Below are 14,713 nucleotides of genomic sequence, written 5' to 3' on the forward strand. Positions count from 1 at the left end.
TTCATAAAGTTTCAAGCTACTGTTAGAATTTTAGAGTTAAGGCAAAAATATTGGATAAATTGGGCCTAAGAGTGTTCAATGTGGCAAGTTGAGTTTTACATTTCGTGTTCACCTAACAGCTGGACCATAAAGGGTTAAAAACAGGAAAATAAATGGAGTAGAAGATATTAAGAAAATTAATATGAGGCATAAAATCTATGTAATCTTAGTTTTTTTTTTTTTTTGCCTCTGTTTGGATTCAGATCCTTTGTTTTAATAACTGTTTCTCATCTTGTTCTTTTGGAGTCTTATCAAAAACGATCTTCCTTATGTTAAACATGCTCTTTCTGTTTCATGATCAAGGCTTAACATTGAATCATGACTCCTGACAAATGTGGGACATTTTATAGCTGGAAACAATTTGATAGTCATCACAACTACTGCCACACAAAAGGGATTTTTGACAATATTAAGAGGAAAACACAGTTTTGGGTAGAAGCTCACAAAATTTTGTCCTATAATGTAAAGCCTAATGTAAAGAAAGAGAGAGCTTTACATGAAGTACAAGTTAACAAAAACCCCTAGAGAATTGTTTTTCTCCAGAATTTGCCTACAGGGAGAACATTTGAAGGTTCGAAAAATTATCACAGTTGATTTAAGTTATAGACATATAGGTGCAGAAATCAGGATTCTATGACTACATAGATACCACTTACTGAGCAACGACTTCAGCCCAGATACTTTAATTATACCATTTAATTAACACTTGAAATATTTGTCATAGGTGCTATCTCATCAAAGTACATTTTACTAATGAGACAAATAAGACTAATTAATCTCATTCATATTTGTATATGGGGAGTTTATATTTCTTTTCAGAGAGAAATGAGTGTTGCAACAAATAGTTAAATTGAATTATTTTTAAAAGCTAACATTGTCTGTATTTTTAATGCAAACTGATTGCTGTTTAACAAATCTCCTGAGAGACTTCCGCATCAGCTCATTTCATATTGTAAGATTGAAGAGATTTTTCCCTAGGTAATTTTCATTCAATTTGGTTTCAACCAAATTTTATTCTATTTTTAGAAATATAAATGATATATCTCAACAGAGTGCTCACAATCTTTTCACTTCCATTTTACATTTTCATGATTATACAATGACTGTCAAAGGAAATATTTCATTAAAAGTTAATTTAAATCTAATGAATAATAATGAATGTTATTTTCATATTACTTCCTAAAATTGACCACCCCTAACAATTCTTATTATGACATTTATTGAGAACACATCATAAATATATAAATTATAGTAAACTATTAACAACAAATAATGTTTCATTGTTGATAGTAATGAAAAGATGCCAGATAATGTTTGTAACAGACATGAGGTGTCAGTACAAGTTGACCTGGCACCATTGTATTATGGAAAAATTGCCTCTTCTACTTTCTGAAAGAAACTTAGTGGCAGTCTCTCCCAAATGGAGCACATTTGTGTTTCCCATTCTGTCATTGGCAATCTTGTTCAATTATGTAGAATAAAGACATTTAAGAGTAAAATAGGTCCCTGATCAGCACTAAAGTGAGATGTTGTTTAAAGAATCTTAGGGAAGCCAACTGTTAATCATTTAAAGCATGGTAAATTCCTACCTCTCAAATTGGCTTTTAATGTGTACCCTTTAGAGGTTTGGTTAAAGAAATCAGTAGCAATTAGTATGAACTTTTAGTAACTTGGATCATGAGGTTTAAGGGGACAATGAGATGCAATCTCTAGAAAAGAAAAATAACAATCATGTTATATCAGGTTTTCACAATACTTTCCTAACACAGGGGTGCTATTGTTTAAAAAAAATCCAATTCAAATAATTCAAAATAATGTTGTGACTTAGATTCCCTATGGTTAGTGATTACATCTTATGGAATTATAACTTTTTAAAACTAATTGACCTCAAATACAGCTGTGTAAATAGACAAAAAGAAAATTTCAAGAAAAAAAATTAGCAGAGGAAAGTGATAGAAAATGCATGAAGGGCTTATATCCATATATGGTGATTGGAAGCTCTTTCTAAGGTGGTGATATATGATCAGGTGACCTTAGTAAAGGAAGAGTGGGTTTCTGGAAATATGGGAGAAAAGTGTTTGAGGCAGCAGCAACAACAAGTGAAAAATCCTGAAACATGTTTAGTATATTTGAGGAGGAAAGGAGGCAAAATAGAGAGACTGAACATTGATCAATGGATGAGGTCAGAGATGGGTCAGGTGTACATTCTATAGGCCCTTGTAGATCATGGAATGAACTTGAACTTGGTTTTAAAATCTAAGGATCAGCCTTTTCAGGCATTTGAGCAGAGAAGTGAAATGATGTGATTACATATCTTTAGAGGATTCCTCCAGTGTCTATTTGAAGAGCAATTGGACAATGAAATCAGTTGGGAGTCTGTTGAAATAGTTTAAGCAAGACAGATAGTGACTTGGATCAGAACTATTATCATTGTCAGTAATCTGCAAAAGCTTCTTCAACATGCTACCTGCTTTTCAAAAGCCAGTGCAGTTCGTTTTTGTCTATCAGTTTTCTTATAGAGCTTGGTGCAGTATTTGACATCTAGTGTATGTCTGTGAAATTATTCCTTGAATGAATGAATAAATGAATGAATGAATGAATAAAGTGATAGAAAACTTAATAAAAACTTCAGAATTCAAACTTATAAGTATGATTAACTAAGACATATGGAAGTAGTGAAAGTTTAGATGTAATTTTGTAGGATTCCTAATGCTTATAGTAAAATTCATGGATTCATTATGATTATATGAGGGTATTACTTTTTCAAAGCAACAAGATAAAACAGAAGGGTTCAAAGCATTTTTAAAATGTTGAGTTCACTGATATTAAAATCCAATCCATGAGTTAAAGATCTATGAATTAAAATTTTAAAAAACTGAGTTAGAAATTTTTCAAATTTTAAAACTAAAAATATATGTTTTCTGGAAATACAGATCAATGATTTTTAATAATGAGTTTTTTAAAGTGCATATGCACAACACACACACACATACATACACACACACACATATGAACTGTCTGAATGGACTATTTTTAAAGTGTTTTTGCCATTTAGAAAAACATGTTTTGAATACTAGGGAGCATCACACATTAATTAACAAAGCGTTATCTAAACTAATTGCATTTTCTTCTTAACTGATCTCAGCAAAGGTTATTAGAGTCATAGTTAAGGGAAATGTCATAGGAAGAGTTTCTCCTTATGTCAGAAATATATTGGCAGTTTTTCAACTTTTATATTGACCTTTTTTCCATTTCATATATGGAGAAATGTCAGTTGGATTGCTCGTTAGTTTCCATAACAATTGTACCCAATATATGTTGAAAAATGGGTAGATATCAAATGGTACATTGTCCTTTATATTATTTCAAAGGAATCTGTATTTCATTTCTTTCATTCAGCTCTTATTAGTCAAGAAACAATCAAAAGTATGCTTATCAATTTTGAGATATAGTACAACTTAAGAGAATTAACTATTCTGTTAAAGGCCTGAAATTTAGTGTCAATAAATTCCAAAGGGATGTGAAACAAACAAAATGAAATGTCAACTGATTACCTGTCGAAAATGTCTATTTAGAAAATATAATAAATCCCAAAGTATAATTAAATTAGTGGCAATTCATGAGAAAGAGAAATTACATAAATAATTGGATACAAGCACAACTGTAATCATCAGCATGTATCTTTTCCTTTAAGATTTGGCTTATCTCTTCTGGGTAGCTAGACTAGATAACCTTTATCTACAGGTAAATTGCTTTAGTCAATGCTAACCCCCAATAAATGAAGTATAAGATTATGAAATAATAAACACTTTGTTTTTTTTTCACCACAACAGAATTTTTCTAATAAGTTTGATAATCCTCACAATTTAGTTTAATTCTAAGGGTGCAGATGTACTAGAAAAGAATCCTGATGCTAGACATAGGTCTTGGGGTCTTGCTTTTGTCTCGCTATTAATTTTTTAATGCAAGAAATATCCATATCTTCAAAAGTGTCAACAACATATAGTTTTTCTCATTACTTACCTGTGGTGTTTAGCAACATACATTCCCAAGTGCCATACACTTATTGTTGTGGTTTAGATATAAGGTACCCCCAAAAAGCTCATGTGTGAGACAATGCAAGAAGTTTAGAGGAGAAATGATGGGGTTATGAGAACCTTAATCAGTGAATTCATTCCATGATGGGATTAACTAAGTGGAAACTGAAGGAAAGTAGGGTATGGCAGGAGGAAGTGGGTCATTGGGGGTCTGCCTTTGGGGCATATATTTTGTATATGGGAAGTGGAGTCTCTTTCTGCTTCTGATCATTGTGTGAGCCGCTTCCTTCTGCCATATACTTCACCATGTTGTTCTGCCTCACCTTGAGCCCTGAGGCTATCTACAGACTGAGAGCTGTGAAATCCTGAGACCCCAAATAAACTTCTCCTCTAAAATTGTTCTTGTCATTTCTTTTAGTCACCACCATGAAAATGTTACTAAAATGCTTGCACTGCCCCCATATACCACCTTCATATTAAAACACTTAATGTATATGATACCTCATAAATTACCAAATATGCCACAAAGCTATAATTTCCAGAACAAATATAAAAGGAATATTATCAATGAAAATATCAGCAAGAATTTTAATGAAGTGCAGACAGTCTAAGGTGCTTCATACTTTCATAAAGACTGTGGAGAGTCCATCAGGAGGAAATTTCTGAATTTTCTAGGATAGACATTCAAAACATAACTAAAAGAAAGGCAAATATAAAAAACTGAACCCTAGAGCAATGCAAAGTAGAGTAGCACTTAGAGGTAAATTTAGAGATCTAAATGTTTGTTCTACACTATGAGAAAGAGTGAATTTAAGGAATTATGTGACTACTTTTAAATTTTGGAAAAAAAAGTAGTAGTAAAGATAAAAGAAAATAAATAATAAATATAAGACTGTAAAATAATGAGAAAAATTACTGTCAATAAAATGAAAAATGTCAAAAATTTTTAAATGTTTAATAAGAGAAATTTTTGGTGGAATAGATTGAAAAATATTTTTTAAAAGCAACAAATTTAAGTGTTGGCAACATTATTAAAAACCTTAATATAATATTATGAGCAAATTTATGTTTATACATATTAATATTTAGGTATAATAGACAAATTGCTAGAAATACAATTAATTACAGGAGAGATAGATAATTAAATAGTGTAGCTATTTTGTAACTAAGCCCAGTAATTAAAAATATTTGTGTCCCCCAAATTTCAGGTCAACATAATGTTACCCACAAAATATCTGTAATTATCAATAATAATAATTGTAACATACAACAAACAATAAACATAGAAAAATAGCAAGTATTAATAAAGTCAATGTATGAAGCAGTCATTTCACTCTTACCAACTTGACAAGGATTCTATAAGGAAGAAAAATTAATAGTTGACATTCTAAAGATTTCACAATGTCAGATAAAATATTAGGAAATCAAATCCAGTGACAAATAAAAGGACAAATTTAATCCAGGTTAGCATGTTTGGTTTCCATTAAAAAGCAATGGATATTATTTATTTAAATAACACATTAAAGAAGAAAACTTATCAGCTTTTTCAATAAACACAAATACTAAGCTTTATAATATTGACACTCCTCTAGGTTAAAATAAAAGTAAAATTCATAAACTCTCAGCAAACAAGATCCAGAAATAATGTGATAAAGTTAACTGATTCCAATGCAAATAGTATTTGTATTATGATAGTAAAGATGATAAAATGAACTTATATTATCTAGCTAGACAGATAAATAAATGGATAGATAGGCATAGATAAAAATCATAAAATATTTTAAATTTGTTCTTGTAAAAATTATAAAATTCAGCATTGCAATAGAATAGTAAGTAAGTATAGTAATAGAAAAAAGAAGAAAAATTATAAGGTCTAGAATGGAAAGAAGACTTTAAAAACACTATCATTTTTAAAACACTGTAAAATAATGAGAAAGATATGATCATTTAGAAAATAAAGAATTATGTAAGAATAAAAAAATATCATTTTATTTTTTAATTGTTGTACATTGAAATGTACAATAAACTATAATAAGTGATTTTAAGTAATAGATAAGTTTAGAATGATTCCTATGTTCAAATTAGTATTAAAAATTATTGGCTATAAACAATGTAGACTATCAGTAAGATAAAAAAAATATGTAAAATATCCATACAGTATTAGTTTTCTAAGATTAACACTAAAAAGTCTAAAAATAAAATTATAGCCCTATCCTAAAGATAATAAATAGGCAGCAAATAAATATGACATGTCACAGAATAGAAAATTTGATATTAGTAAATATAAATAATGAAATTATCTATACACTTCTACAATTTCCATTATTTTGGGTGTATATCTGTGAGTGATATTTCTTCACAGTGCTAGGGCCTCACATATTGTAGGTAAGTGCTTTACTACTGAGCTACATCCCCAGTCCAGGTGTATAAGAAATTTAAAGCTGAATCTGAAAGGTATATGAAGAATAGAAAAAGAATGGCAATACATTTCTAATGATGAGTGATACTATAAACATCAATAATTATTGTCAATATATTCAAAGGTATTGTGGTGTCACTAGCACAGGAATTTTTCCTTATAGACCAGAATTAAGAACCAGAAAGAGAACATGCAAATATGGAAACAGTTTATACGAGTCCACACTTCCATAAATAAAAGGAAAAATTAAATCTCCTGTAAACATTGTGGAAGATTGAATATGCAAGCATATAAAATCTAAATAAATATTGGATCCCTGACTTACATCATATAATAATGAAGATAGGTTGAATTTAAAACTTAAATGGAAAGTATAAAATTGTCAAGTTTTCAAAAGACAATATAGAACACAGTAGAACCTATACTTAAAAAATGATTTCTGAATTTAACACTAAAGTTATGACTTATTTCTTAAAATTTTATCTAAAAAGTTTCTTTACTCTCTGAAAAATATAAGATATTCTTACCACACATGACCACCAAAGAATAATATTCAGAATAAATTAAGAGCACCATATAGCTCAGTAAAGATGAGATAAAAATTAAAAATTGAGAAATAGAAATGAATACAAATTTTACTAAAAAGGAAAAATGACTGATTTATAAGCATTAATAAGAAAGTTACCATATTAAAAACTAGTAGAATACAATTATGAATGGCAATGAGGTATCATTTCATACCAACAACTTGGGAAAGATTACTAAAACCTTATGAAGTGTTGGGAAGGTTATAGAGCAATGAGAATTCAATCAATTTTTTATTGAAGTGAAATCCGTATAGCATTTTGGGCCGAAGTTGACATGTGCATTCCCTGGAAATACAAACAGACTATTAATACATGTCATAAGAAAATATTGTCTTTAACCCAGAACTATGCATGAGAATGTTTACATGAGTGTTATATATGAGAACTAAAACCTAGAAACTATCCAATGTCCAAGAAGAGGAGAATGTAATAGAAAGCTTAGCAACAGTAAAAATAAAACCAGTGTTGCACACACTGACTCTCAAAATTTTTTTGAGTGAAAGAAGAATAAGATATGATTCAACTTTTAGATATAGTTCAAACACATGCAGATTGTGACAGTATTTGTCTAGGGATAAATACACAGATGGTAATAACTACAGATAAAAATTAGAGTAAACACAAAATTTAAGTTCTGAAGGGAACACAGTGACACAAATGATATTATTTCTGGGCCTACATATGGAATAAAAAGATGTTTATTTTGTTTTGCTTCTGTACTCACATATGTTTGTGTATATTCACACATACATATACATTTCAAAATACTTTTATTTATAATATAGTTAATGATATAAAAACAGTGAAGTGTACTTATTGCACGTTTTATATATCTTCTAGTTAATCATCTAACAGTCTAACGTTTAAAAGCTTTTCAATTGAACAAGGAATTTGTACTGAAGAACTTGCTACATTACCAATTTTCTTTTTAGATTGATTTTTCCTAGGTCCAAGTGAAGATAAGAATATAAAAGCGTGTTTATCCAGGAGTTGGTATGAGTGTTATGAAGCAGAAAATAAAATAATGTACTAGATCTTATATCCAAAACTCACTAGTACAAGCAAAAGGGATGTGAAAGTAAAATAAATGGTTTAATAATCATATGGATTAATAATCATTAGCCAATTATGTTAGGTACATTATATTTAATCCTTTGGGAAAATCAGAAAAGTAGAATATGAGAAACAAATTGATTTGCCACTTAGCTCATGTACAGAAAATTGAGATTTGAAACTAGTTGTGTCTGTCTCCCACGTATCTCTGTCATCACCACTTATTATCCAAATGTTATGTTTTGATGTCAGACAGGAGGGTATAATGAAGCAGTATAAGATCAGACTCTTTTTAAAAAAATATTTTTTCTCGTTGTAGATGGACAAAATATCTTTATTTTATTTATTTATTTTCATGAGGTGCTGAGGATCAAACCCAGTGCCTCACATGTGCTAGGCAAGTGCTCTTACCACTGAGCTACAACCACAGTCCTAAAACCAGGCTCTTAATCTAGTTCTACAGATTATTAACTATTCGGCCTAAAGGTTAATAATTCTTAGGGACTCAATTTTATTTTATTGGCATAAAAAATTGGGATAATAATACCTACTGAAATTGTTCTGAAGTCTAAATAAAATTCATATCTGAAGTTCATAGTATAAAACTCTATTCAATGATCTTTTTTGATTCTTTCATTAGTGTTGTTAATTTGTGGCAGCTTTAGTTATGAGATAAAGTTAACATCTCCAATAAAAATTTTGGCATCTTGAAGTCATAAAGACAAACAGATGGTTGGATTAATATAGGGTTTTCAAACCAACAGAGGCAAAAACACAAGAGGGTGAAAGAGTGAAGAAGCTGGTAAGGAACTAAATTTCATAATAACAGGTGGAGTCATGGTCCAAGTGGAAAGACAGTGACACCCAGAAGAGGTTGAATCTCTCAAAACAGAGCATATCTTTGGAACAAGCTGCTAATGAAGTTGTGGGGTGGTGAACTTTATTTGGAGAAAAAGAACGAAAGAAGAAAATGAAAAAAGATTGTAATTAGGTCAGCCATACCTGACACATTGTACCATGTACAGTTTTGCAACTACTTAAACATACTCGTTTCAATTATCCTGAGGGAAAGAGTGATGCTGGAGACTAACCAGGAGGACCTCACAGTGTAGGCAGTCATAACTGTGTTGCTGGTTCAACCCAGATGCAGTGTCTCAGACTGTTCATCTTTACCAAGCAGAAGCTGCTCTATTTCTGTGACATTCTCATCATGAAAAACAAATAATAGAATATGAGCTTCCTACCATGTGTGACTCACGTTCATTTTATTTCTACTTATATATCCTTCTGAATCTTTTCTTCTATCAGCCTAATTTTTCAGTATCTCCAAAAGCCCTGATTCTTTCCTATTACTCTGTCCTCTAACACTAGCCCAAGACTAGCATTCTCCTACAGTAGTACAGATCTCCTTGATTTCATTTAACTGCCTTTTCATTCACGTGTTGCCAAACTCAGATACCCAGATGATATAATTTATGGATTCTCAGAAGCCCCTTGCAATGTCTAGAAATTAGCTAACTCTTAGGTCCTTCGCATTGCCAGTGAGATACACTTCAGCCCTAATGAGTGAATCTTGTTCAAAACACACGTTTACCAGGTCACGTCATTGACTAAGTCTCAAGAAAAGCCCAGAAATTATTGAAATGAAGTTTGGAAATACAAAGTCCTATAGATTTCTAAACCTGTAGTGACTTTTCTGCAGCTCATTATTTGTGTTTTTCTATGAAATTCTGAGTTGTTTTGGTTCTGCCCTGTGTTGATCTCCAGCAACCCCATGAGACATACTTGACTGTATGCAGAAGGAACACTAATTCAAGGCCCTATAAGTGACAAAGGAGACACTGCAGTATGTAAAGTAGCACTTTGGCTTACACTGAACTTCATACCTGAGCGCATAGCCTCTTTCTGAATGCTTTCATAGTCATGCCAGTCCTTTCTTCTCAAACCATCTGTCCATGAATAGAATTGCCCATCTCCCAGGCCCAGTGGAAATGTCTGTGGAAAAGGAAAGTATTCAAGCATAAAAAGGAGGCATTTCCTTTTGCATGGTAGGTAAACACAGCCGGGCGCATAACAGGCAATCAAAGAATACTTGTTAAATAAGTGATTCCTCTGAGTATAGTAGAAAGAAAGCTATTGCTAGTGACTAGATAAACACACATTTTAAATCCTTTTTCTAACCTTTAAAATAGGAACACTCCTTTCCCAAAACTCTTGGCATTTTCTATTTTATTGCATCCACAGAAAGACATTAATAATTCAGTATGTTACCTCCTCTAGGTCTAAATGTTTAGCTGCTTTTATTGGCTCCAAGTATAAATATTGATAATGCAACTGATTTGGGTGGTAAATTGAATTAATTTTGTTTGTGATTTATACAGTATCACTCATTTTGATCAAACATATTAGAATGGCTTTTAAATAATAATGGCAACCATTCATTGAGTGCTCCCTATGTTCCAGGTATTATATCAAATTCTCTGGGTATAAAAGTTTGCTTAATCTTTAAAATAGTTTTGTGCTGTAAACCCCCATTTTTCTTCAAATTAAAATGCATTTCAGAGAACAACAATAATTTTAATTAAACCATAGTGACAAAGATTTGACCAATTCTGTTAAAGCTGAAGTTGCTGTCTTAATTATTAAGCACCACTCCATCTAGATTTTCTAAAGTATAGTTCATATTTACAATTGTAGTTAAAATTATCACACACTCATTAACTGTAGTCACAGCACTCTTTGTACGATTTTGCCCAAAACCAATATGTTATAACATCAACTTGAAAATGATCTCTGTATGTGTTGCAGAAGTTACTTATTTTTAAGGTGTTTATTTGTAGTAAAAAATATTTATTTTAACTGAAATTTATCTGCACAATTTTGGTTAGTAAAGTTAAGGTAAAACAAACGTTTCTACATTCATGTACTATTTTTTTTCTTGGTCTGTTTTATTTGGGGACTATAAGTAACCCATCTACAGAGAGAAGAAAAATATGAAAAGTAGAAAAAAGTCTATTCAGTCAAAAGATGAATAAGTTCAGTAAGGCAATTTTATTCTAAGAGCCTTTCTCAAGCAAATAAAATGTCTCATTTCTTTGATTTAGAAGAATGCAGCCATTATGCTTATGAAAGCTATTTAACTTTAGTCCATCTTTATAGCTTACAAAAGATCCACTTGTTTTGAGAGGAGGACAATAAGGCATAATGTTTTTTTTTAAAAAACAAGGTAGTTAAAATCAGAGAAATGATTTTCCAAATCAGGCCATTGCATTTAACATGTTCAATGATTTTGTTGCTCTTTATGGTGACAAGTTTAGAAAACAAATGAAGGAACAAATTTATAAGGGTGATGTTGAATTTATATAAAGCATTGAGACTAATGAGGATACATTTTAAAAGGAAAATGAAAAGAAAGTTATAAAAAGATAAAATATGTTGCCTAGTATGCATGAGGCACTGGGTTCAGTCCTCACCACCACGTAAAAATTAACAAATAAAATAAATGCATTCTGTCCATCTACAATTAAAACATTTTTTAAATGTAGTAAAAGGGGAAGGAAGTTTATAAAAATATAATTTGGGGAATATAGAGCAAAGATTAAAAAAACGATTTTTCTAATTAATGTCAATCATATAATTGGACTTTATGCCAAAATCAGCAAGTTTATAAATAATAAAATAAATTTTAGGAAAGTTATAAATAATCAAATAAATTTAAGATATGTCACTTATGTTTTATCTCAGCTATGCACTTATAGTGATAAATACTAAGTACTAATAAAAATATCCTATTCTGACGTGGATAATACCAATTTACAGACATGGCTTTCAGATGAATGACTTTTAATATGAAAAATGGAAATAATCTTGTATTTCCAAGCTCCAAGCTCCATCTGGTTACTGGGTATACTCTGTTTTCTTTTGTTTAATAGGTTTAGCATAAGGATGCCAAAGCTGTACCGCAAAGGGTCCTGTGGCAGTTTGTATCCCGAACATTATTAACAAACCTATCTTCCCTTGCTGGAGTTCCAAGAAAGCTGCCTGCTATAGTTTCCCTCAGAAAAACAGACAGCAATTATAATCTGGAGATTTAGAAACAGAAGAAAGAGAACTGGTACTGGATCCCAGTATACAACTGGGAACTATATGTTAGCAAGTCCTTCTCTATAGTAGAACTTGATGTCAGTATTTCATTACTTTATTCATAAGTATGAATGGCAGCCTAGAATTCCCAGGCATTTGAGAGATCTTTCAATATAAAGTTTCAAGGCTATAAGTAAACAAAATGCATAACAAATTTGAAGGATACAGAAACAATTTAAATCACAGAGAACCTTCAAGACAAATAAAATTTAATATGCTTTAAGAAATTTAAGAAATTTTCTTCTTTGGAATAAGAATTTAAAAAGAAAGAAACATTAAGTATATAGGAAAGAGTCTTGAGAAGTGAAAAAAAAATGTTATAGCAAGGAAAAATTATTATGAGGAATTTGGAAAATGAAGGTCAAATGAACCTTACTAAGAAATAGAAAAACAAAAAATAAAGAGAGAGGGAGAGAGGGAGGGAGGGAGAGAGGGAGAGAGGGAGAGAGGGAGAGAGGGAGAGAGGGAGAGAGGGAGAGAGGGAGAGAGGGAGAGAGGAAGAGAGAGAGAGAGAGAGAGAGAGAGAGATGGAATGAAGGCAGCAAACTTGGAAGCCTCCAGTTCTGATTGTGCAAGGGGGATGGAAAGTGGTTCTAGAAAGGAAATCTCTGAGAAAATAAATAACAACAACAACTAAAATCCACCACCCACAAAAAGAAAAACAAAAACGGAGCAGATAGTCAAAGTTATTCTTTCCTATTTTTTCAAAAGAATATATTGAAAACAAAGTTAAGTTCTGAAGAGGTTAAAAATGAATTAATGATAAATATATAAAAAATAAGCAAATGAAAAGTTCAATTGTTGAGACTAAAAGACAAAAAGGGTAATTACAATACACTGAGTCAGATATAAATAATCTAGCATGGACACTAATTAAACTAAAATCTGTGCTATTACTAAAAGAATGTTGAAGAGGTTAAGGGAAAGGATAGACTAAGCTAGTTACTAGTTAGCTATTTTTTTATTATTTTTTATTATAATGGATTTGTACTGCAACTAGGAGGCACAGAATGGAATAAAGATTAAAGATATAGTCTCCCTGGGATCAGATGTTGCAAACAGGGGAAGAGCTCAAGGGGGTTGCTAGTCAACATTAAAGGGGTTGCAGCATGATTTCATTCTAAAATTTATTTTCAAATATTGCCTTTCATAAAAATAGATCTTAAATAAAAATGCTTAGCACTCTTAACCATTGTTAAAATTCCAGCAAGGAGCTGGAATCAGGTTAAAGCAGACCCTGCACCTTAATAAAAACCTATGTGAGGATTTGCTACACTAATACCTCTTCTGTCTATACCAATGCTTCTCACAAACCAGCTCCTGGAAAGTTGTTAGAAATATAATTCTCTGGCCCCAACTCTTATCTATTAAGTTGGAAACTTTGACAAGGAGAGAGAGCTATTGGTGAAAAAAAAAAAAAATTCTGTGTTGTAACAGTTCTCCAGATGATTCTGAGGCCCACTAGACTTTGAAAGCTTCTAGCCCATATGACTAGGAAAGTGACAATGATCACATTAAAGCAATAAATAAATCTCCTTAGGAGAGCATTGCCACAATCTACTCAAGAATCTTTTTCACATCCAGGGCTGATGACCAACAGAGATTTGGTGCACTTGTATCCTTCCCACCTGCCAGAAAGGTGGATGAATAAACCTAAATCAATCCCCATACATTTGTATAGAACTACCTTGATTCTGAAAGCTTAACCATCCAGTAAATTATCCATTAGTATTCTGACCTTTCCTTTCACATGAGCAATCTCCAATGCCCAGACCCATTTGCTTCTCTCCTGGGTTATCATATCATGTGTCCTTGGTATGATTACAGTAGTACAGATCCATTATCTATGACCTTGAAAAATAAATACAAAGAGTATTGTACCTTCATGAGGCATATATTTCATACCCACCGTTAGGTTGGCCATTTATTTGTGAACAGTCTTTCAGTTTTTCACCTTGTGAACTTTTTATTCATTGTCATGTCACTATAAATAATTAACTTGAAAAAATATCAGGGATAGGAGAGACAGAATCCACTAAGTAGAAACCACATGTAATAGTTAGAGCTGCATCCCAGAGCCTATCAAAAAATAATATAATTTTGAATGGGTCAAGAGAAAAAGTTTCCAAAGGTAACCTATTTCCCATAGGTCTTGTATTTGCCTGAGGTGACACATTCAAACCTTTGGGGTCAGTGATGTGACACACATAAATGGAAAAAGAGGAGGTATTAATATAGGGACTGATGAACTCTGGCGTTATCTTACGAGTATTAATTAACTTTTAAAGTAATATTAAAACACTTCCCTGAAGTAGTCTGGAAATAAAATAGAGAATAAAAAGAGCTTGCTCCTCGCCTCTTACATTAGTACAAATTTTATTTCTCATACTGTAGACAGGGATGTCATTGAAAAGACATATTTGTGTGTCTCTTTG

The 14,713-nt window shown here is 31.5% G+C and overlaps 1 protein-coding gene across 1 annotated transcript in view; it reads right to left on the bottom strand.

The window, feature by feature from the left end:
• Positions 1-14,713, bottom strand: part of Galntl6 (polypeptide N-acetylgalactosaminyltransferase like 6) — a 1,042,003-nt gene that overhangs the window by 675,619 nt on the left and 351,671 nt on the right. Inside the window, exon 2 of the mRNA XM_026389751.2 lies at positions 10,022-10,130. Coding sequence (XP_026245536.1) covers positions 10,022-10,130 — 109 coding nt within the window. The remainder of the gene's footprint in view (positions 1-10,021; positions 10,131-14,713) is intronic.

The sequence above is a fragment of the Urocitellus parryii genome, chromosome 14, assembly GCF_045843805.1.
Source record: "Urocitellus parryii isolate mUroPar1 chromosome 14, mUroPar1.hap1, whole genome shotgun sequence".
Lineage (NCBI taxonomy): Eukaryota > Metazoa > Chordata > Mammalia > Rodentia > Sciuridae > Urocitellus > Urocitellus parryii.